The sequence below is a fragment of the Agelaius phoeniceus genome, chromosome 1, assembly GCF_051311805.1.
Source record: "Agelaius phoeniceus isolate bAgePho1 chromosome 1, bAgePho1.hap1, whole genome shotgun sequence".
Lineage (NCBI taxonomy): Eukaryota > Metazoa > Chordata > Aves > Passeriformes > Icteridae > Agelaius > Agelaius phoeniceus.
This window is the reverse complement of record NC_135265.1, coordinates 154,871,248-154,893,789: the sequence shown is the minus strand read 5'-3', so window position 1 is coordinate 154,893,789 and position 22,542 is coordinate 154,871,248. Positions and strand designations below refer to the sequence as shown.

Here is a 22,542-nt window from a genome sequence, read left to right as displayed (position 1 = left end):
ATGGGGGGAAATATGGGGGTAAATGGGGGAAATATGGGGAAAATATAGGGGAAATATTGGGGGAAATATGGGGGGTAAATGGGGGGAAAATATGGGGGAAAATATGGGGGAAACAGTGGGGAAAATGGGGGTAAATATGGGGTAAGTATGGGGGGAAATGTGGGGGAAATATTGGGGTAAATATGGGGGAATATTGGGGAAAATGGGGAAAATATGGGGGAAAAATTGGGGAAAATATGGGGAAAACCATTGGGGTAAATGGGGGAAACAGTGGGGAAAAGGGGGGTAAATATGGGGGTAAATAGGGGAAAATATTGGGGAAAATATGGGGGAAATATGGGGAAATATTGGGGAAATAAGGGGGAAACATTCGGGAAATAGTGGGGGAAATATGGGGAGAAATATGGGGGTAAATATTGGGGGAATATTGGGAGAAATATGGGGGTAACATTGGGAAAACATTGGGGGAAATAGGGGGAAAATATGGGGGGAAATGGGGATAAATATGAGGTAAATATTGGGGGAATATTGGGGGAAATATGGGGGCAAATATGGGGGAAAAATTGGGGGAAATATGGGGAAATATTGGGGAAATAAGGGGGTAAATGGGGTAAATATGGGGGAAAATATGGGGAAAATAAGGGGAAAACAGTGGGGGAAATAGGGGGGAAATATTGGGGGTTAAATATGGGGGAAATATGGGGAAATATTGGGGAAACAGTGGGGAAATATTGGGGGAAATATGGGGGAAAATGGGAGAAAATATGGGGTAAATATGGGGGAAATAGGGGGGGAAATATGGGGAAATAAGGGATAAATATGGGGAAATATGGGGGTAAATGGGGGAAAATATGGGGAAAATATGGGGGTAAATAGGGGGGAAATATGGGGTAAAATATGGGGGGGAAATGGGGGTAAATATTGGGGAAACAGTGGGGAAAAGGAGGTAAATATTGGGGGAAATTATGGGGGTAAATGGGGGAAAAACATGGGGGAAATATTGGGGAAATATGGGGTAAATATGGGGGAAATATTGGGGGAAAATAGGGGTAAATGTGGGGTAAATATTAGGGGAAATATGGGGGAAACATTGGGGGAATATTGGGGGAAATATGAGGGAAATATGGGGGGAATATTGGGGGAAATATTGGGAGGAATAGGGGGGTAAATATGGGGGAAATATTGGGGAAATAAGGGGAAAATATGGGGGAAATATTGGAGGAAATAAGGGGGAAACATTCGGGAAATAGTGGGGGAAATATGGGGAGAAATATGGGGTAAATATTGGGGGAATATTGGGAGAAATATGGGGGTAACATTGGGAAAACATTGGGGGAAATAGGGGGAAAATATGGGGGAAATATTGGGGGGAATAGGGAGGTAAATATGGGGGAAATAAGGGGGGTAAATATGGGGGAAATATTGGGGAAATATAGGGGAAAAAATGGGGGGAATATTGGGAGAAATATGGGGAAAATATGGGGGAAAAATTGGGGGAAATATGGGGGAAATATTGGGGAAATAAGGGGGTAAATGGGGTAAAATATGGGGAAAATATGGGGAAAATAAGGGGAAAACAGTGGGGAAATAGGGGGGAATATTGGGGTTAAATATGGGGAAATATTGGGGAAAACAGTGGGGAAATATTGGGGGAAATATGGGGGAAAATGGGAGAAAATATGGGGGAAATATGGGGGAAATAAGGGGAAAATATGGGGGAAACAGTGGGGAAAAAGGGGTAAATAGGGGTAAATATGGGGGAAATATTGGGGAAATATGGGGGAAACATTGGGGAAATATGGGGGGGAAATATGGGAAACATTGGGGAAAATCTGGGAAAAAAATCTGGAATAAATGGGAAAAATACGGGAAAAAGTGTGGGAATAAATGGATAAATGGGGAAAAATGTGGGAATAAATGGGGAAAACTGGGGAAAACTGGGAAAAGTGTGGGAATAAATGGATAAATGGGGAAAAATGGGGAATAAATGGGAAAACTGGGAAAAGTGTGGGAATAAATGGGAAAAAGGGAAAATCCGGGAATTGTGGGGCTCCCATTGATGGGAAGGGCTCGGAATTCCCGGGGATTTGGGGATTTTGGGATTCTGGCACCACCCGGTGGCGGCTGAGGGGAAATGGGGAAAATCCAGGAATAAATGGGAATAAATCCGGGAAAAAATCTGGGAAAAAATGGGGGAAAATGGGAAAAATCCGGGAAAAAATCAGGAATAAAATGGGGAAAAAATGGGAAAAAAAAAGGGAAAATGTCTGGGAATAAATCTGGGAAAAAAATCTGGGAAAAATGGGGGAAAATGGGAATAAATGGGAACAAATCCAGTAAAAATGGGGAAAAATCTGGGGAACATATGGGAAAAAATCTGGGAAAAAAATCGGGAAAAAATGGGGAAAAATCTGGGAATAAATGGGAAAAATGGGGAAAAATCTGGGGAACATATGGGAAAAAATCTGGGAAAAAATCGGGAAAAAATGGGGAAAAAAAGGGAATAAATGGGGAAAAATCTGGGAATAAATGGGAAAAATGGGGAAAAATCTGGGAATAAATCTGGGGAAAAATCTGGGAGGAAATTGGAAAAAAATTCAGGAATAAATGGGGAAAACTTCAGAATAAATGGGAAAAATGGGAAAAAATTGGGAATAAATGGGAAAAAAACCAAGAAAAATGGGAAGAAATCAAGGAAGAAATCCAGGAAAAAATGGGGGAAAAATTGGGAAAAATCTGGGAATAAATGGGAATAAAATGGGGAGAAAATGGGGAAAAATGGGAATAAATGGGAAGAAATCTGGGGAAAAATGGGAATAAATGGGAACAAATCCAGTAAAAAATGGAGAAAAATCCGGAAATAAAGGAGAAAAAAATCTGGGGAAAATATGGGAAAAATCCGGGAAAAAAAAGGGAATAAATGGGGAAAAAAAGGGAATAAATGGGGAAAAATCTGGGAATAAATGGGGAAAAATCTGGGGAAAATGGGAATAAATGGGAATAAATCCAGAAAAATGGGAATAAATGGGAAAAATCCAGAAAAATGGGAATAAATCCGGGAAAAAATCCAGGAATAAATCTGGGAATAAGTGGGAAAAAATCTGGGAATAAATGTCAATAAATGGGGGAAATCTGGGAATAATGGGGAAAAATCCGGGAAAAATGGGAAGAAATCAGGGAAGAAATCCAGGAAAAAAATTTGGGAAAAATCTGGGAATAAATGGGGAAAAATGGGGGAAAAAATCTGGGAATAAATCTGGGAAAAAATGGGAAAATCTGGGAAAAATGGGGAAAAATCTGGGAAAAATTGAGAATAAATGGGGAAAAATATGGGGAATAAATGGGAAAAAATCTGGGAAAAATTCGGGAAAAAATGGGAATAAATGGGGAAAAATGGAAAAAAAATCTGGGGAAAATCCAGGAATAAATGGGGAAAAATGGGAAAAAATCCAGGAATAAATAGGGAAAAATGGGAAAAAATCTGGGAATAAATAGGGAAAAAATGGGATTTTTTTCCCAGATTTTTTCCCATTTATTCCCAGATTTTTTCCCATTTTTTTCCCAGACTTTTTCCCATTTATTCCCAGATTTTTTTCTCATTTATTTCTGCATTTTTTCCAATTTTTCTGCATTTTTCCCTTTTATTCCCCGATTTTTTGTTGATTTCCCCCAGTTATTCCCATTTTTTTCCATTTTATCCCTGGATTTTTCCCATTGATTCCCAAATTTTTCCCACTTTTTCCCCACATTTTTCTCATTTCTTCCCAGATTTTTTCCTCATTTATTCCCAGATTTATTCCCAGACTTTTTCCCATTTTCCCCATATTTTCTATTTTTCCCATTTTTCCCATTTATTTCTAGTTTTTCCCATTTTTTCCGGGATTTTCTGGAATTTTCTCTCCCACACCTTGAGCTGCCTGCTGAGCTCATTCCCAAATTCCCAGAAATTCCCAGAATTCCCAGATTTTCCCTGGAATTCCAGGATTTGACTGCCCCAGGATTTTTCCCATTTTTCCCAATTTTTTCGCGCTTTTTCCCCATTTAATCCCAGATTTTTTTCTCATTTATTTCTGGATTTTCCCCCATTTATTCCCAGATTTTTCCCATTTAATCCCAGATTTTTTTCTCATTTATTTCTGGATTTTCCCCCATTTATTCCCATTTTTTTCATGGACATTTTCCCATTTTTTCCCATTTCTTCCCATTTTTTTTTTCATGGACTTTCCCATTTTTCCCCATTTATTCCCATTTTTTCATGGACTTTTTCCCATTTTTCCCGGATTTTTTCTGGGAATAAATGGGGAAAAATGGGAAAAAATCTGGGAGTAAATAGGGAAAAATGGGATTTTTTTTCCCAGATTTTTTCCCATTTATTCCCAGATTTTTTTGCCATTTATGCCCAGATTTTTCCCCATTTATTCCCAGATTTTCTCCCATTTTTCCCCATTTATTCCCAGATTTTTTTCTCATTTATTTCTGCATTTTTCCAATTTTTCTGCATTTTTCCCTTTTATTCCCAGATTTTTTGTTGATTTCCCCCAGTTATTCCCATTTTATCCCTGGATTTTTCCCATTTATTCCCAAATTTTTCCCACTTTTTCCCCACATTTTTCTCATTTCTTCCCAGATTTTTTCCTCATTTCTTCCCAGATTTATTCCCAGACTTTTTCCCATTTTCCCCATGTTTTCTATTTTTCCCATTTTTCCCATTTATTTCTATTTTTTCCGGGATTTTCTGGAATTTTCTCTCCCACACCTTGAGCTGCCTGCTGAGCTCATTCCCAAATTCCCAGAAATTCCCAGAATTCCCAGATTTTCCCTGGAATTCCAGGATTTGACTGCCCCAGGATTTTTCCCATTTTTCCCAATTTTTTCGCGCTTTTTCCCCATTTAATCCCAGATTTTTTTCTCATTTATTTCTGGATTTTCCCCCATTTATTCCCAGATTTTTCCCATTTAATCCCAGATTTTTTTCTCATTTATTTCTGGATTTTCCCCCATTTATTCCCATTTTTTTCATGGACATTTTCCCATTTTTTCCCATTTCTTCCCATTTTTTTTTCATGGACTTTCCCATTTTTCCCCATTTATTCCCATTTTTTCATGGACTTTTTCCCATTTTTCCCGGATTTTTTTCTGGGAATAAATGGGGAAAAATGGGAAAAAATCCGGGAGTAAATAGGGAAAAAAGGGGATTTTTTTTCCCAGATTTTTTCCCATTTATTCATGGATTTTTTTGCCATTTATGCCCAGATTTTTCCCCATTTATTCCCAGATTTTTTCTCATTTATTTCTGCATTTTTTCCTTTTATTCCCAGATTTTTTGTTGATTTTCCCCAGCTATTCCCATTTTTTTCCATTTTATCCCTGGATTTTTCCCATTTATTCCCAAATTTTTCCCACTTTTTCCCCACATTTTTCTCATTTCTTCCAGATTTTTTCCTCATTTATTCCCATATTTATTCCCAGACTTTTTCCCATTTTCCCCATGTTTTCTATTTTTCCCATTTTTCCCATTTATTTCTAGTTTTCCCCATTTTTCCCGGATTTTCTGGAATTTTCTCTCCCACACCTTGAGCTGCCTGCTGAGCTCATTCCCAAATTCCCAGAAATTCCCAGAATTCCCAGATTTTCCCTGGAATTCCAGGATTTGACTGCCCCAGGATTTTTCCCATTTTTCCCAATTTTTTCGCGCTTTTTTCCCATTTAATCCCAGATTTTTTTCTCATTTATTTCTGGATTTTCCCCCATTTATTCCCATTTTTTTCATGGACATTTTCCCATTTTTTCCCATTTCTTCCCATTTTTTTTTTCATGGACTTTCCCATTTTTCCCCATTTATTCCCATTTTTTCATGGACTTTTTCCCATTTTTCCCGGATTTTTTTCTGGGAATAAATGGGGAAAAATGGGAAAAAATCCGGGAGTAAATAGGGAAAAAATGGGATTTTTTTTCCCAGATTTTTTCCCATTTATTCACGGATTTTTTTGCCATTTATGCCCAGATTTTTCCCCATTTATTCCCAGATTTTCTCCCATTTTTCCCATTTATTCCCAGATTTTTTTCTCATTTATTTCTGCATTTTTCCAATTTTTCTGCATTTTTCCCTTTTATTCCCAGATTTTTTGTTGATTTTCCCCAGCTATTCCCATTTTTTTCCTGGATTTTTCCCATTTATTCCCAAATATTTCCCCCCATTTATTCCCAAATATTTTCCCCATTTATTCCCAAATTTTTCCCCATTTATTCCAATTGTTTTCCCATTTTCCCCCCATTTTTCCCATTTATCCCCAGGTTTTTTTTCTCATTTATTCCCAGATTTATTCCCAGATTTTTTCACTGATTTTTCTCATTTATTCCCATTTTCCCCCATGTTTCCCATTTATTCCCATTCTTTTCTATTTTATTCCGAAATTTCTTCCCATTTATTCCCAAATTTTTCCCTGCATTTTTCCCATTTATTCCCAATTTTTTTCTCATTTAATCCCAAATTTTTCCCCATTTATTCCAATTTTTTCCCATATTTTCCCCACATTTTTCCCATTTGTTCCCAGATTTTTTTTTCATTTATCCCAAAGATTTTTCCACATTTTTCCCTGGATCTTTTCCCATTTATTCCACATTTTTCCCTGCATTTTTCCCATTTATTCCCAGATTTTCCCTCATTCATTCCCATTTTTCCCAGATTTTTTTGAATTTTCACTCACACACATTGAGCTGCCTGACAAAGCTGATTCCCAAATTCCCAGAAATTCCCATTTATTCCAATTTATTCCATGTTTTTTCAGGAATTTCCCTGGAATACTCACACATGTTGAGCTGTCTCACAAAGCTGATTCCCAAATTCCCAGATTTTGCCCAGAATTCCCAGATTTTTCCAAGTTTTTTCCATGTTTTTCCAGGAATACTCACACATATTGAGCTGCCTGACAAAGCTGATTCCCCAATTCCCATTTATTCCCAGAATTCCCAGAATTTTCCTGGATTTTCCCAGATTTTTTCTCCATACTCACACATGTTGAGCTGCCTGACAAAGCTGATTCCCCAATTCCCAGATTTTGCCCAGAATTCCATGTTTTTTCCCTGGTTTTCCAGGAATACTCACACATATTCAGCTGCCTGACAAAGCTGAATCCCCAATTCCCAGATTTTGCCCAGAATTCCCGGATTTTTCCATGTTTTTCCAGGAATACTCACACATATTCAGCTGCCTCACAAAGCTCATTCCCATTTATTCCCATTTATTCCATGTTTTTTCAGGAATTTCCACCCATACTCCCACATGTTGAGCTGCCTCACAAAGCTGATTCCAAATTTCCCAGATTTTGCCCCAAATTCCATGTTTTTTCTGGAATTTTCCCCAATTTCCCAGGAATACTCACACACATTGAGCTGCCTGACAAAGCTGATTCCCAAATTCCCATTTATTCCCAGATTTTTCTGGAATTTTCCCAAAATTCCCAGCCATACTCACACATATTCAGCTGTCTCAGAAAGCTGATTCCCCAATTCCCATTTATTCCCAGATTTTGCCCAGAATTCCCGGATTTTTCCATGTTTTTTAGCCATACTCACACATGTTGAGCTGCCTGACAAAGCTGATTCCCCAATTCCCAGATTTTGCCCAGAATTCCTGGATTTTTCCATGTTTTTCCATCCATACTCACACATGTTGAGCTGCCTGACAAAGCTGATTCCCCAATTCCCAGATTTTGCCCAGAATTCCTGGATTTTTCCATGTTTTTCCATCCATACTCACACATATTCAGCTGCCTGACAAAGCTGATTCCCCAATTCCCAGATTTTGCCCAGAATTCCCGGATTTTTCCATGTTTTTCCATCCATACTCACACATATTGAGCTGCCTGACAAAGCTGATTCCCCAATTCCCAGATTTTGCCCAGAATTCCTGGATTTTTCCATGTTTTTCCATCCATACTCACACATATTCAGCTGCCTGACAAAGCTGATTCCCCAATTCCCAGATTTTGCCCAGAATTCCCGGATTTTTCCCTGTTTTTCCAGGAATACTCACACATATTGAGCTGTCTGACAAAGCTGATTCCCCAATTCCCAGATTTTGCCCAGAATTCCATGTTTTTTCCCTGTTTTTCCATCCATACTCACACATATTGAGCTGTCTGACAAAGCTGATTCCCCAATTCCCAGATTTTGCCCAGAATTCCATGTTTTTTCCCTGTTTTTCCATCCATACTCACACATATTGAGCTGTCTGACAAAGCTGGCCATGTTGTTGTGTTTGAAGTACTTGGGCAGCACCTCCTTGGAGAACTGGCCCTGGTCAAACACGTGGAAGCTGCTCCCGCTCTGCACCAAAAATGGGGGAAAAAACACAAATTTGGGGATTTTTTAAAAAATATTTTGGGGATTTTAGGGAATTTTTGGAGGTTTTTGGAGAATTTTTAGGGATTTTTTGGGGATTTTCTGGGATTTTTTAGGGAATTTTTGGGGCTTTTCCAGAACTGGCCCGGGTCCCACACGCGGAAGCTGCTCCTGTTCTGCACCAAACATAGGGAAAAAACAGAAATTTGGGCAAGGTTGGAAAAGATATCAGGGATTTTTGGGGAATTTTTGGAAAATTTTGGGATTTTATGGGAATTTTTGAGGAATTTTCTGGGATTTTGGGGGAAATTTTTGGGCCTTTTCAGGGATTTTCGGGAACTGCCCCTGGTCCCACACGTGGAAGCTGCTCCCGCTCTGCACCAAACATGGGGGAAAAACCACAAATTTTGGGAACCTCTAAAAGTATTTTGGGGATTTTGGGGAAATTTTGGGGATTTTTAGGGATTTTTTGGGGATTTTTTTGGGAATTTTCTGGGATTTTTGGGGGAATTTTTGGGGCTTTTCAGGAACTGGCCCTGGTCCCACACGTGGAAGCTGCTCCCGCTCTGCACCAAAAATGGGGAAAAAATCATAAATTTGGGCAACTTTTTAAAATATTTTGGGGATTTGCGGGAATTTTTGGGGATTTTTGGGGAATTTTTGGGATTTTTTGGGGAATTTTCTGGGATTTTTTGGGATTTTCCAGAACTGGCCCTGGTCCCACACGTGGAAGCTGCTCCCGCGCTGCACCAAAAATGGGGTAAAAAATACAAATTCAGGCAATTTTAAAAAATATTTTGGGGATTTGCAGGAATTTTTGAGGAATTTTTGGGGATTTTTTGGGAATTTTCTGGGATTTTTTGGGCCTTTTCCACAACTGGCCCTGGTCCCACACATGGAAGCTGCTCCCGCTCTGTGCCAAAAATGGCGAAAAAACACAAATTTGGGCAATTTTTTAAAATATTTTGGGGATTTTAGGGAATTTTTAGGGATTTTTTTGGGAATTTTGAGGAATTTTTGGGGATTTTTTGGGGAATTTTCTGGGATTTTTGGGCCTTTTCAGGGATTGTCAGGAACTGGCCCTGGTCCCACACGTGGAAGCTGCTCCCGCTCTGCGCCAAAAAAGGGGTAAAAAATACAAATTCAGGCAATTTTAAAAAATATTTTAGGGATTTTTGGGGAATTTTTGGGATTTTTTGGGGATTTTCTGGGATTTTTTGGGGAATTTTTGGGCCCTTTTGAGAACTGGCCCTGGTCCCACACGTGGAAGCTGCTCCCGCTCTGCGCCAAACATGGGGGAAAACCAGAAATTTGGGCAAGGTTGGAAAAGATTGTGGGGATTTTTGGGGAATTTTTGGAGAATTTTGGGAGTTTCTGGGAATTTTTGAGGAATTTTCTGGGATTTTTTGGGGAATTTTCTGGGATTTTTGGGCCTTTTCAGGGATTTTCAGGCACAGGCCCTGGTCCCACACATGGAAGCTGCTCCCGCTCTGCGACAGAAATGAGGAAAAAACCACAAATTTTGGGAATCTCTAAAAGTATTTTGGGGATTTTGGGGGAATTTTTGGGATTTTTGGGGAAATTTTGGAGAATTTTGGGATTTTTCGAGGAATTTTCTGGGATTTTTTTGGGAATTTTTGGGCCTTTTCAGGGATTTTCAGGAACTGGGCCTGGTCCCACACGTGGAAGCTGCTCCCGCTCTGCACCAAAAATGGGGAAAAACCAGAAATTTGGGGAATTTTTAAAAAATATTTTGGGGATTTTAGGGAATTTTTGGAGGTTTTTGGAGAATTTTTAGGGATTTTTTTGGGATTTTCTGGGATTTTTTAGGGAATTTTTGGGGCTTTTCCAGAACTGGCCCTGGTCCCACACGTGGAAGCTGCTCCCGCTCTGCACCAAACATGGGGAAAAAACAGAAATTTGGGAAACCTGGAAAAATATTTGGGGATTTTAGGGAATTTTTAGGGATTTTTGGAAAATTTTGAGGAATTTTTTGGGATTTTTCTGGGAATTTTCTGGGATTTTTTGGGGATTTTTTGGGCCTTTTCAGGAACTGGCCCTGGTCCCACACGTGGAAGCTGCTCCTGCTCTGTGCCAAAAATGGTGAAAAAACAGAAATTTGGGCAATTTTTTAAAATATTTTGGGGATTTTAGGGAATTTTTAGGGATTTTTTTTGGAATTTTGAGGAATTTTTGGGGATTTTTTGGGGAATTTTCTGGGATTTTTGGGCCTTTTCAGGGATTGTCAGGAACTGGCCCTGGTCCCACACGTGGAAGCTGCTCCCGCTCTGCACCAAACATGGGGGAAAAAATACAAATTCAGGCAATTTTAAAAAATATTTTGGGGATTTTAGGGAATTTTTAGGGATTTTGGGGGAATTTTGAGGAATTTTCTGGGATTTTTTGGGGAATTTTCTGGGAATTTTGGGCCTTTTCAGGGCTTTTCCGGTACTGGCCCTGGTCCCACACGTGGAAGCTGCTCCCGCTCTGCGCCAAAAATGGGGAAAAAACAGAAATTCGGGCAATTTTTAAAAATATTTTGGGGGTTTTAAGGAATTTTTAGGGATTTTTGGGGAATTTTTGGGATTTTTGGGGGATTTTTTTGGGATTTTTTTTTGATTTTTTGAGGAATTTTTGGGGAATTCTTGGGGTTTTTCAGGGATTTTCAGGAACTGGCCCTGGTCCCACACGTGGAAGCTGCTCCCGCTCTGCACCATAAATGGGGAAAAAACAGAAATTTGGGGAATTTTTAAAAAATATTTTGGGGATTTTAGGCAATTTTGGGGCATTTTTGGGATTTTTTTTTGCATTTTCTGGGATTTTTTGGGGATTTTTTGGGCCTTTTCCGGAACTGGCCTTGGTCCCACACGTGGAAGCTGCTCCCGCTCTGTGCCAAAAATGGCGGAAAAACCACAAATTTGGGCAATTTTTTAAAATATTTTGGGGATTTTAGGGAATATTTTGGGATTTTTAGGGATTTTGGGGGAAATTTGGGGAATTTTCTGGGATTTGTGGGGAATTTTCTGTGATTTTTGGGTGAATTTTGGGGGATTTTTTGGGCATTTTCTGGATTATTTTTAGATTTTTTGGGGAATTTTCTGCAGTTTTTTGGAACAGTTTTGGAAATCTTCTGGAATTTTTCGAGAATTTTTGGGGATTTTGGAATTTGGGAGGAATTTTCTGGGATTTTTCCAGGATTTTTTGAAATTTTTTTTTGTTCGTTTTTTGAATTTTCTGGGGCTTTTTCAGGATTTTTTTGGGGTTTTTGAATTTTCGTGGATTTTTTCAAGATTTTTTCAGGATTTTTTTGAATTTTCTGGGATTTTCCCTGGATTCTTTTTGGATTTTTTGGGGAATTTTAAGAAATATCTTTGGAAATTTTCTGGAAGTTTTCTTCAGGAATTTGGGGGATTTTGTAGTATTTTGGGGGATTTTTGAGGGAATTTTTGCAAAATTATGGAATTTTTGGGGGATTTTTTGAGAATTTTTTGGGGATTTTGGGAAAATTTTGGGATTTTTTTGGATTGTTTGGGGATTTTTGGGGAATTTTTTTGATTATTTTTAGAATTTTGGGGATTTTTTTGCAATTTTTGGAACAGTTTTGGAATTTTCTGGAAGTTTTAGAGAACTTTTGGAAAATTTTTGAATTTTTTAGGATTTTTTTGGTGTTTTGGAATTTTCTGGAATTTTTTGGGAAATTTTTGTAAAAGTTTCAATTTTTGGAATTTTTGAGGATTTTTTCCCAGGTTTTTGGGTTTTTAAAAATTTTCTGGATTTTTTTTCCGAGATTTTTTCAGGAATTTTTTTATTTTTGAAATTTCTGGGATTTTTCCTGGACTTTTGCTGGGATTTGTTGGAGAGTTTTAGGAAATATTTTTGGAAATTTTCTGGATTTTTTCAGGAATTTTGGGGATTTTTGGGAGAATTTTTGCAAAATTCTGGGATTTTTTGGGATTTTTCTGGGATTTTTATAATTATTTTTGAATTTTTAGGATTTTTTTGAGAATTATTTGGGTTTTTTGGAATTTTCTCGATTTTTCCCAAGATTTTTAAAAAATCTTTGGGGAAGTTTTTTGACATTTTCTGGAAATTTTTTTCAGGACCTTTTTTGGGATTTTCTTTTAATTTTAGGTAAATTTTTCAATTTTGTGAGAATTTTTTGCAATTTTCTGGGATTTTGGGGAATTGTTTTGGGAAGTTTTGGATTTTTGGGGAATTTTCTGGAATTTTCACAGAAATTTTTAGATTTTTTCAGATTTTTTTGGGAATTTTCTTTTGTTTATTGAAATTTTCTGAGATTATTTTCAGGCCTTTTTTGACTCTTTGGAATTTTTCGGGGATTTTTTTGATTTATTGGGAATTTTTTGAAAGATTTTGGGGAATTTTCTGGAACTTTATGGGCATTTTCTTCTCATTTTGTGAAATTTTGCAGATTTTTTTAATATTTGGGGATTTTTTGGGACTTTCTGCAAAATTTTGCAAATTTTGGGGGAATTTTGGTTTTAATTTTTGGGATTTTTAAAGGAATTTTTAGAGAATTTTGGGGATTTTTTTAATTCTTTGGGAGTTTAAAAAAAAAAATTGAATTAATTTTTGTCAATTTTTGAATTTTTTTGAGAGGGAATTGTTTAATTTTCTAAAATTTTTTTGATTTTTAAAATTTTTCTGGATTTTAAAGGAGTTTTTGGGTAAATTTTGGGGATTTTTTGGATAATTTGGGGAATTTCTTTTTACATTTTGGAGCATTTTTAGGATTTCACTTCAATTTTTTGCAGAGTTTTGGGGAAATTTGGGGAATTTTTTGGGGAATTTTTAGAATTTTGGGGTTTTTTTACTTTTCAGGATTTTTTTGAATTTTGGGGAATTTATTTTCATTTTTGGTAAATTTTGGGAATTTTTGCAGATTTTGGGGATTCTTTGAGAATTTGAAGAAATTTTCAGTTTTCTTGGAATTTTTAGGAAATTTTGGGGGTTTTTATGAATTTTTGGGAATTTTCTGGAATTTCTTGGGATTTTTCTGGATTTTCAAGGAATTTGAGGGATTTTTTACATTTAAGGATTTTTAATTTTTTTTTTTGATGGGAGGGAATTTTCTGCAATTTTGGGGAATTTTTATGATTTTTTTGGAGTTTTTTTGATTTCTTGGATTTTTTTTTTCCTTTTTTAATTTTGGGGATTTTTTGGCAATTTTTTTTTAATTTTTAGGGATTTTTGGGGGGAATTTTGGGGTTTTTTGGGGGAATTTCCCACCCCACTGGGATACAGGGGCAGCTTTTTATGGAATTCCACAAAATTCCCGATTTTTGAAGAGGATTCCAAAGAATTCTTGGATTTTCCATCTGATTCCATGGAATTGCAGAATTGGACTCAGAATTGCAGAATATTCCCAAAAATCTCAACCAAAGGAGATCTGGAGTTCAAAGGAAGGGAAATTCCAGAGAAATTCCGGGAAAAAAAAATGGGAAAATCATCCCAGGAAAAGGCAGGAAAATTTGGGAAAATGGGAAAATTCCATGGGAATAAAGGAGGAAAATCCTGGGGGGGGAAAGCAGAGAAATCCTGGGGAAAAGAGCAGAAAATTCAGGGAAAAATGAGGAAATTCCTGGGGGAAAAAAGGAGAAAATTCCTGGGGAAAAAAAGGAGAAAATTCCTGGGGAAAAAAAGGAGAAAATTCCTGGGGAAAAACGAGGAAATTCCTTGGGGAAAGGAGAAAATTCCTGGGGAAAAAAAAGGGAATTTCTTGGAAAAAAAGGAGAAAATTCTTTGGGAAAAAAGGAGAAAATTCAGTGAAAAAAAATGAGAAAATTCCGGGGGAAAAAAGGAGAAAATTCCTGGGGAAATGGAGATAATTCCATGGGAATAAAGGAGAAAATTCAGACAAAAAAAGGAGAAAATTCCTGGGGAAAAAGGGGGAATTTCAGGGGAAATGGGAGGAAAATGCTTGGGAAAAAAGAGAAAATTCCATGGGAATAAAGGAAAAAATTCAGGGGAAAAAGGAGAAAATTCCTGGGGGAAAATGAGGAAATTCCTGGGGGGAAAAAAGGAGAAAATTTCTTGGAAAAAAAGCAGAAAATTCCAGGGAAAAAATGAGGAAATTCCTCGGGTAAAGGAGAAAATTCCTGGGGAATAAAAGGGGGAATTTCAGGGGAAATGGGAGGAAAATGCTTGGGAAAAAAGAGAAAATTCCTGGGGAAAAGGGGGAAAATTCCTGGGGGAAAAGGGGAAATTTCTTGGAAAAAAAGCAGAAAATTCCAGGGAAAAAATGAGGAAATTCCTTGGGAAAAGGAGAAAATTCAGTGAAAAAAGGAGAAAATTCCTGGGGAAAAGGAGAAAATTCCTGGGGAAAAAAGGGGGAATTTCAGGGGAAATAGGAGGAAAACGCTTGGGGAAAAAGGAGAAAATTCCTGGGGAAAAGGGGGAAAATTCCTGGGGGAAAAGGGGAAATTTCTTGGAAAAAAAGCAGAAAATTCCATGGAATAAAGGAGGAAATTCAGGGGAAAAAGGGGAAAATTCCTGGGGAAAATGGAGAAAATTTATGGGGGAAAAATGAGGAAATTCCTCGGGGAAAAGGAGAAAATTCAGGGGAAAAAAGGAGAAAATTCCTGGGGAAAAATGAGGAAATTCCTGGGGAAAAAAGGGGGAATTTCAGGGGAAATGGGAGGAAAATGCTTGGGAAAATACAGAAAATTCCATGGGAATAAAGGAAAAAATTCCTGGGGAAAAAGGGGAAATTTCTTGGAAAAAAAGCAGAAAAGTCAGTGAAAAAAAGAGAAAATTCCTGGGGAAAAAAGGAGAAAATTCAGTGAAAAAAGGAGAAAATTCCTGGGGAAAAAAAGAGGGAATTTCAGGGGAAATGGGAGGAAAATGCCTGGGAAAAAAGAGAAAATTCCATGGGAATAAAGGAGAAAATTCCTGGGGAAAAAGAGGAAATTTCTTGGGGGAAAAATGAGGAAATTCCTGGGGGAAAAAAGGAGAAAATTTCTTGGAAAAAAAGCAGAAAATTCCAGAGAAAAAAATGAGGAAATTCCTCGGGTAAAGGAGAAAATTCCTGGGGAAAAAGGAGAAAATTCCTGGGGAAAAAAAGAGGGAATTTCAGGGGAAATAGGAGGAAAATGCTTGGGAAAAAGAGAAAATTCCATGGGAATAAAGGAGAAAATTCCTGGGGAAAAAGGGGAAATTTCTTGGAAAAAAAAAGCAGAAAATTCAGGGAAAAAGGGGAAAATTCCTGGGGAAATGGAGAAAATTCCTGGGGAAAAAAGAGAAAATTCCATGGGAATAAAGGAGAAAATTCAGGCAAAAAAGGAGAAAATTCAGGGGAAAAAGGAGAAAATTCAGGGAAAAAAAGGAGAAAATTCCTGGGGAAAAAAAGAGGGAATTTCAGGGGAAATAGGAGGAAAATGCTTGGGAAAAAAGAGAAAATTCCATGGGAATAAAGGAGAAAATTCAGGGGGGAAAAGAGAAAATGACTTGGAAATAGAGAAAAATTCCTGAGGAAAAAAAAGGGAGAAAATTCCTGGGGAAAAGAGGAAATTTCTGGGGAAAAAAGCAGAAAATTCAGGGAAAAATAAGGAAATTCCTGGGGAAAAAGAGGAAAATTCCTGGGGAAAAAGGGAGAAAATTCAGGGAAAAATGAGGAAATTCCTGGGGAAAAAAGAGGGAATTTCAGGGGAAATAGGAGGAAAACGCTTGGGAAAAAAGAGAAAATTCCATGGGAATAAAGGAGAAAATTCCTGGGGGAAAAATGAGGAAATTCCTTGGGAAAAGGAGAAAAATCCTGGGGGAAAAAGGAGAAAATTCTGGGGGAAAACGGGGAAATTTCTTGGAAAAAAAGCAGAAAATTCCGGGGAAAAAATGCGGAAATTCCTTGGGAAAAAAAGGAGAAAATTCAGTAAAGAAAAGAGAAAATTCCTGGGGAAAAAAGGAGAAAATTTCTTGGAAAAAACATGGAATTTCTTGGAAAAAGAAGGGAAAATCCCTGGGAAAAAAAGAGAAAAAAGAGGAAATTCCTGGGGGAAAATGAGAAAATTGCTTGGAAAAAGAGAAAAATTCCTGAGAAAAAAAAGGAGAAAATTCCTGGGGAAAAGAGGAAATTTTTGGGGGAAAAAGAGGGAAAATCTTGGAAAAGGGAGGAAAATCAGGGGGAAAAAAAGAAAATTTGTGGGGATAAAAGGAGGAAATTCCTTGGGGAAATAAGAGGGAATTTATTGGGAAAAAAGAGGGAAAGTCCTGGGGAAAAAAAGAGGGAAATTCCTGGGGAAAAGAAGAAATTTCCAGGGAAAAACAGGAGAAATTTCCATGGAAAAGAAGCAGAAAATTCCTGGGGAATAAAGAGAAAATTGAGAGGAAAAAGGAGAAAATTCCTGGGGGAAAAGGAGAAAATTCCATGGAAAAAAAGGAGAAAATTCCTTCAGAAAAAGAGGAAAATTCCTGGGAAAAATGAGAAAATTCTTTTTAAGAAAAGGAAAAAATCCCTTTAAAAAAAACGGGAATTCTTTAAATCCACCAAAAAACCTCCAAGAATTCATTAAGAGATCAAAACTCCGGGAATATTCTTAAACCTGAGCAGAAATTCCCAAATCCCGGGAAATTCCCCCCAAAACTCCGGGAATATTCTTAAACCTGAGCAGAAATTCCCAAATCCCGGGAAATTCCCCCCAAAACTCCGGGAATATTCTTAAACCTGGGCGGGAAATTCCCAAATCCCAAGGAAAACCTGGAATTTTTCGGGAGAAATTCAGGAAAACGTGAAGGAAAAAAGTGGAAATTTCGGGATGGGGATGGGGAAAACTCCGCGCGAATTTTTCTTTAAAACCATTCCAGGAATTGCAAATTTTCCCGGAATTTTTCGAGCTCCACCTTCCCAAATTTCCCAGTTAATTCCTTAAATGAATTCCCAAATTAAGCCTTAATTAGTCCCTAATTAGCGGCTGGCGCTGCAAAGGTCGCTGACGCTTTGATTTCCCTCCTTATCTCGCGCGGGAAAAGCGAGATTTTCGCGGGAATAATGGGATTTTTCGCGGGGAAAAGGAGGGATTTTCGCGGGAAAAATGAGATTTTTTTTCTTTTTTCGCGGCAATTCCCCTCAGGAACCGCGCGGGCCGCGGGGCCCAGGCCAGGCCTCAAGCGGGCCGGGCCGCGGCTCCCCCGGCATCGCTCGCAAGGCTCGGGGATCCCGGCCGGTACTGCCGGTACTCACGGGGCTCCAGCAGATCAGGGAATCGGTGTCGGGATCCTCCACGAGCGTCCACAGCTTGGTGAGGAAGGCGGGAACGTTGCTGGCACCGGGCCCCGCGCCCGCCGCCGCCGCCGCGCCCGGCCCGTCCATGGCCTCGCCCTCACGGCGGGGGCGGGAAGGGCTCGGGGAAAGCCCCGCGGGAAGCCCTGGGGGGAGCGAGGCCGTTACAAAGGGCCCGGAGAGGAGGCAGAGCAGGGAGAGGAGGGTGAGGCAGCGGCGGCGGGAGGCGGCATGGCCGCCGCCATCTTGGGGGGCGGGGTGTGAGGGAAGGGGAGCGGAGCATGCGCGGAACCGCCCGCGGAGGGTTGGGAGTGAGGGAGGGGCGGGGCTATGCGGTAAAAACACGCCCACTTTGGAGATAGCCACGCCCACCGATGCTTGGGATTGAGGGAGGGGCGGGGGCTTTGCGGCAAAGACACGCCCATTTGGGCGATAGCCACGCCCACCATGCTTGGGATTAAGGGAGGGGCGTGGCTTTGTGGTAAAGATACGCTCACTTGGGGAGAGAACCACGCCCACTGTTGCTTGGGATTGAGGAAGGGGCGGGGCTTTATGGTAAAGACACGCCTACTTTGGAGATAGCCGCTCCCACTGCGTGTTGGGGCTATGGAGGGGCGTGGCTCTGTCACAAAGACAAACACGCTGCTGCGTGTAGTACTGGGAGCGGGGCTTTGTTGCGAAGACACGCCCCCGTATGCAATAGCCACATGCTCTGTGTGTTCGTGCTGGGGAGGGGCGTGGTTTTGCCGCAAAGACACGCCCTCTTTGGCGAAGGCCACGCCCGCTGTGTGTTGGGAAAGTGGGAAGGGCGGGGCTGTGATGCAAGGACGCGCCCCCTTTGGAGATAGCCGCGCCCACTGCAGATATGTAATAGGGAGGGGCGGGGCTTTGGCATAAGACACGCCCCCTTGACTGAGAGCTATGCCCACTGTATGTCTGGAGAATGAGGGGGCGGGGCTTTGTGGATAAGCCACGCCCCCTGAGCCGTAGCCATGGCCTCTGTATGCCGCTATTAGAGAGAGCGTGGCTTTGGCTCAAAGACGCACCCCGTTGAGAGATAGCCACGCCCACTGCCTGCTGTTACAAGAAAGGGGCGCGGCTTTGCCGCGACTGTACGCCCTCTTTGAAGATAGCCGCGCCCATTTCCCCGCTGTTAGTAGAGACCGGCGTGGTTTTAAGGTAAAGACACGCCCCCTTGAGACCTAGCCATGGACACTGTGTGTTGCTACTAGAGAGGGCGGGGCAATAGCCAGGTTCACTTCAGTTTGGTGCTTGTGAGGGGCGTGGCTTTGGTGCACGGACACGCCCCATCGCACAGTGACCCCGCCCACCGCGTATTGCCGATAGGGGAGGGGCGGGGCTTTGGCTCCGATCTGTCACGCCCACTGGCTACAGGGGAAGGGAGGGATGGGGCCCCAGGGGTGTAGGGCCCACTCACGTTACACCACGACTACCGCCTCCGGATGAGCAGGCATGAGATGGCTATCACATAGGAACTCCTCATTTATTATTCAGGCCACGCCCCTTTCCGTTGCTGGCTGGGGGGGTTTTACCACACGAACGCCCCCTGATGGGTTGGGACACGCCCACCCACACCAGGACACGCCCTCTCCTCATAGCTTGCTTGTTTTGGGCGTGGCCATTGCATGTGAATGCCCCCGATCGGTCAGACCACACCCCTCACACTAGGCCCCGCCCATTCCTGTGCTCAGTCCCTGGGAAGGGCCCTCACATCAGAACGGCCTCTGTCTCACCTGGCCACGCCTCCTCCCACAGGGACACGCCCCCACACCTGGACATGCTTTGTGTCCACATGGACACGTTCTCCCATAATTGGCCCTGCCCTTTGGCCATTTATGTCACAGGGTAACACCCCCAACGGAGTGGATACGCCCCTGTGCGATCTGGCCCCGCCCTCTCCGCGTGGACACGCCCCTTTCCCCCTCTGTTCACGCCCCTTCCCATTGCTGGGATAGCGCGCAGGCAAGGCCCCCGAGTTCATGTGGCCACGCCCCTACTACAAACCACGCCCCTTTCTGGCCCCCGCCCGGCCTTTGGCGCGGCTGCCGCTGCGCGCATGCGCAAAACCGGCGGCGTGGCAGTGTCTGCGCATGCGCACTGTGCTTTCACATTTTCCCGCGCTGCCGCTCGTTCCCCGTTATTTTCCCCGTTACATTTTCCCGTTATTATCTCTCGTTCCCGTTATCCCGCCTTGCCCAGGAGCAGGATCCCCTCCTTCGGGAGTTGCGAGGGGCCGCGGCAAGGCGGAAGCGCGGCGGGCGGGGGCGTGGCCGTCCCTGTGACCCGCGCCCACGTGTTCGGCGGCGCACGCGGAGCCGCCACCATGGAGCAGGTCCGGGGGTGACCGGGGAGGGGGAACGGGGGGACCCGCGGGGTTGTCATGGCAACGGGAAGGGAGGGGACACGCACGGCACTGGCATGGCAACGGGGATAGAGGGGGCTGGCCTGGTGTTCGTGAGGGGGGAACGGGAAATGGGGAAATGGCGGGAGGGGTCCGGCCTGGTGTCCGTGAGGGGGAACCCGGCAGTGAGAGGGGTCTGGACTTGTCCTAAAGGGGACGGGAAATGAAGGGGGATTTGGCCTTCCGAGGGCGAGACCCGGCCCTGTCCCGGTGAGAAGCGACCGGGAAACGTGGGGGGTCCGGCCTGGTCCCCGTGAGGGGGGATTTGGCCTGGTCTTGACGGGGGCACTCGGTCCTATCCTGGTGAGGGGAGACCCCATAACTGGGGAGCTCCGGCCTGGTCTCCATTAGGGGGAGCTCGGCAGTGAAGGGGATTTGACCTCCTGAGGGGGGAGCCGGTCCTGTCCTGGCGAGGGGGAACCTCATAATTGGGGGGCTCCAGCCTGGTCTTCATGAGGGGGGTCTGGCCTTATCCTGAAGGGGGACCCGGCAATTTGGGGAAGGTCTGGCTTGGTCTCGGTGAGGAGGGAACCGGGAACGGAGGGGCTCAGGAATGGCGGGGTCCAGCCTGGTCTCTGTGAGGGGAAACCCAACACTGAGGGGGGATTTGGTCTCTTGAGGACGGGACTGGGCTCTGTCCCGGTGAGGGGGGACCGGGAAATGAGGGGGCTCTGGCCTGGTCTCCATGAGGGGGAACCCAGCAGTGAGAGGGGTCTGGCCTGGTCTGAGTGAGGGGAAACCCGGGAATGGAGGGGTCTGGAATGGCGGGGTCCAGCCTGGGCTCCATGAGGGGGATCCCAACACTGAAGAGTGATTTGGCTTTGTCCTGAGGGGGGGGGGCTCTGTCCTATCTGCATGAGGGGGAACCCCATTATTGGGGGTCCAGCCTGGTGCCTGTGAGGGGAACCCTGCAGTGATGGGGGTTCGGGCTCCTATGGGGGGGCTCAGCCCTGTCCTGGTCAGGGAGGACCAGGAAATGAGGGGGGGTCCGGCCTGGTCTCCATGAGGGGAATTCAGCACTGAAGGGGCCGGGCCTGGTGCTGAGGGAGGACCTGGCATTTCGAGGGGATTTGGCCTTTGAGGGGAAACCCGACCCTGTCCTGGTGAGGGGAAATGGGGGGATCCGGCCTGCTCTCCATGAGGGGGAACCCCGCAATTTGGGGAGGGTCTGGCCTGGTCTGAATGAGGGGAAACCCGGGAATGGAGGGGTCCGGAATGGCGGGGTCCAGCCTGGGCTCCATGAGGGGGAACCCCGCAATTTGGGGAGGGTCTGGCCTGGTCTGAATGAGGGGAAACCCGGGAATGGAGGGGTCCGGGAATGGCGGGGTCCAGCCTGGGCTCCATGAGGGGGAACCCCGCAATTTGGGGAGGAACTGGCCTGGTCTGAGTGAGGGGAAACCCGGGAATGGAGGAGTCCGGAATGGGGTCCAGCCTGGGCTCCATGAGGGGGATCCCAACATTGAGGGGTGATTTGGCCTTGTCCTGAGGGGGGGCTCTGTCCTATCTGCATGAGGGGGAACCCCATTATTGGGGGGTCCAGCCTGGTGCCTGTGAGGGGAACCCTGCAGTGATGGGGGTTCGGGCTCCTATGGGGGGGCTCAGCCCTGTCCTGGTCAGGGAGGACCAGGAAATGAGGGGGGGTCCGGCCTGGTCTCCATGAGGGGAATTCGGCACTGAAGGGGCCGGGCCTGGTGCTGAGGGAGGACCTGGCATTTCGAGGGGATTTGGTCTTTGAGGGGAAACCCGGCCCTGTCCTGGTGAGGGGAAATGGGGGGATCCGGCCTGGTCTCCATGAGGGGAACTCGGCCATTTGGGGAGGGTCTGGCCTGGTCTGAATGAGGGGAAACCCGGGAACGGAGGGGTCCGGGAATGGCGGGGTCCAGCCTGGGCTCCATGAGGGGGATCCCAACATTGAGGGGTGATTTGGCCTTGTCCTGAGGGGGGGCTCTGTCCTATCTGGATGAGGGGGAACCCTATTACTGGGGGGTCCAGCCTGGTGCCTGTGAGGGGAACCCAGCAGTGATGGGGGATTTGGCCTCCTATGGGGGGGCTCAGCCCTGTCCTGGTCAGGGAGGACCAGGAAATGAGGGGGGGTCCGGCCTGGTCTCCATGAGGGGAACCCAGCAGTGAGAGGGGTCTGGCCTGGTGCTGAGGGAGGACCTGGCATTTCGAGGGGATTTGGCCTTTGAGGGGAAACCCGACCCTGTCCTGGTGAGGGGAAATGGGGGATCCGGCCTGGTCTCCATGAGGGGGAACCCGGCAATTTGGGGAGGGTCTGGCCTGGTCTGAGTGAGGGGAAACCCGGGAATGGAGGGGTCCGGGAATGGCGGGTCCAGTCTGGGCTCCATGAGGGGGAACCCCGCAATTTGGGGAGGGTCTGGCCTGGTCTGAGTGAGGGGAAACCCGGGAATGGAGGGGTCCGGGAATGGCGGGGTCCAGCCTGGGCTCCATGAGGGGGATCCCAACATTGAGGGGTGATTTGGCCTTGTCCTGAGGGGGGGCTCTGTCCTATCTGGATGAGGGGGAACCCCATTACTGGGGG

The 22,542-nt window shown here is 43.7% G+C and overlaps 2 protein-coding genes across 3 annotated transcripts in view; one reads left to right on the top strand and one right to left on the bottom strand.

Moving 5' to 3' along the window:
* Positions 1 to 17,865, bottom strand: part of HSF1 (heat shock transcription factor 1) — an 85,769-nt gene extending 67,904 nt beyond the window's left edge. Inside the window, exons 1-2 of the mRNA XM_077189886.1 lie at positions 17,540 to 17,865; positions 8,220 to 8,328 (exon numbers count right to left, since the gene is read on the bottom strand). Coding sequence (XP_077046001.1) covers positions 8,220 to 8,328; positions 17,540 to 17,668 — 238 coding nt within the window. The 5' untranslated portion in view covers positions 17,669 to 17,865. The remainder of the gene's footprint in view (positions 1 to 8,219; positions 8,329 to 17,539) is intronic.
* A 1,834-nt stretch (positions 17,866 to 19,699) lies between these two features.
* The window catches only part of BOP1 (BOP1 ribosomal biogenesis factor), a 104,157-nt gene continuing 101,314 nt past the window's right edge, over positions 19,700 to 22,542 (top strand). For both annotated transcript variants that reach the window (XM_077189859.1, XM_077189853.1), the window contains exon 1: positions 19,700 to 19,931. In XM_077189859.1, coding sequence (XP_077045974.1) covers positions 19,923 to 19,931 — 9 coding nt within the window. In that variant the 5' untranslated portion in view covers positions 19,700 to 19,922. The remainder of the gene's footprint in view (positions 19,932 to 22,542) is intronic.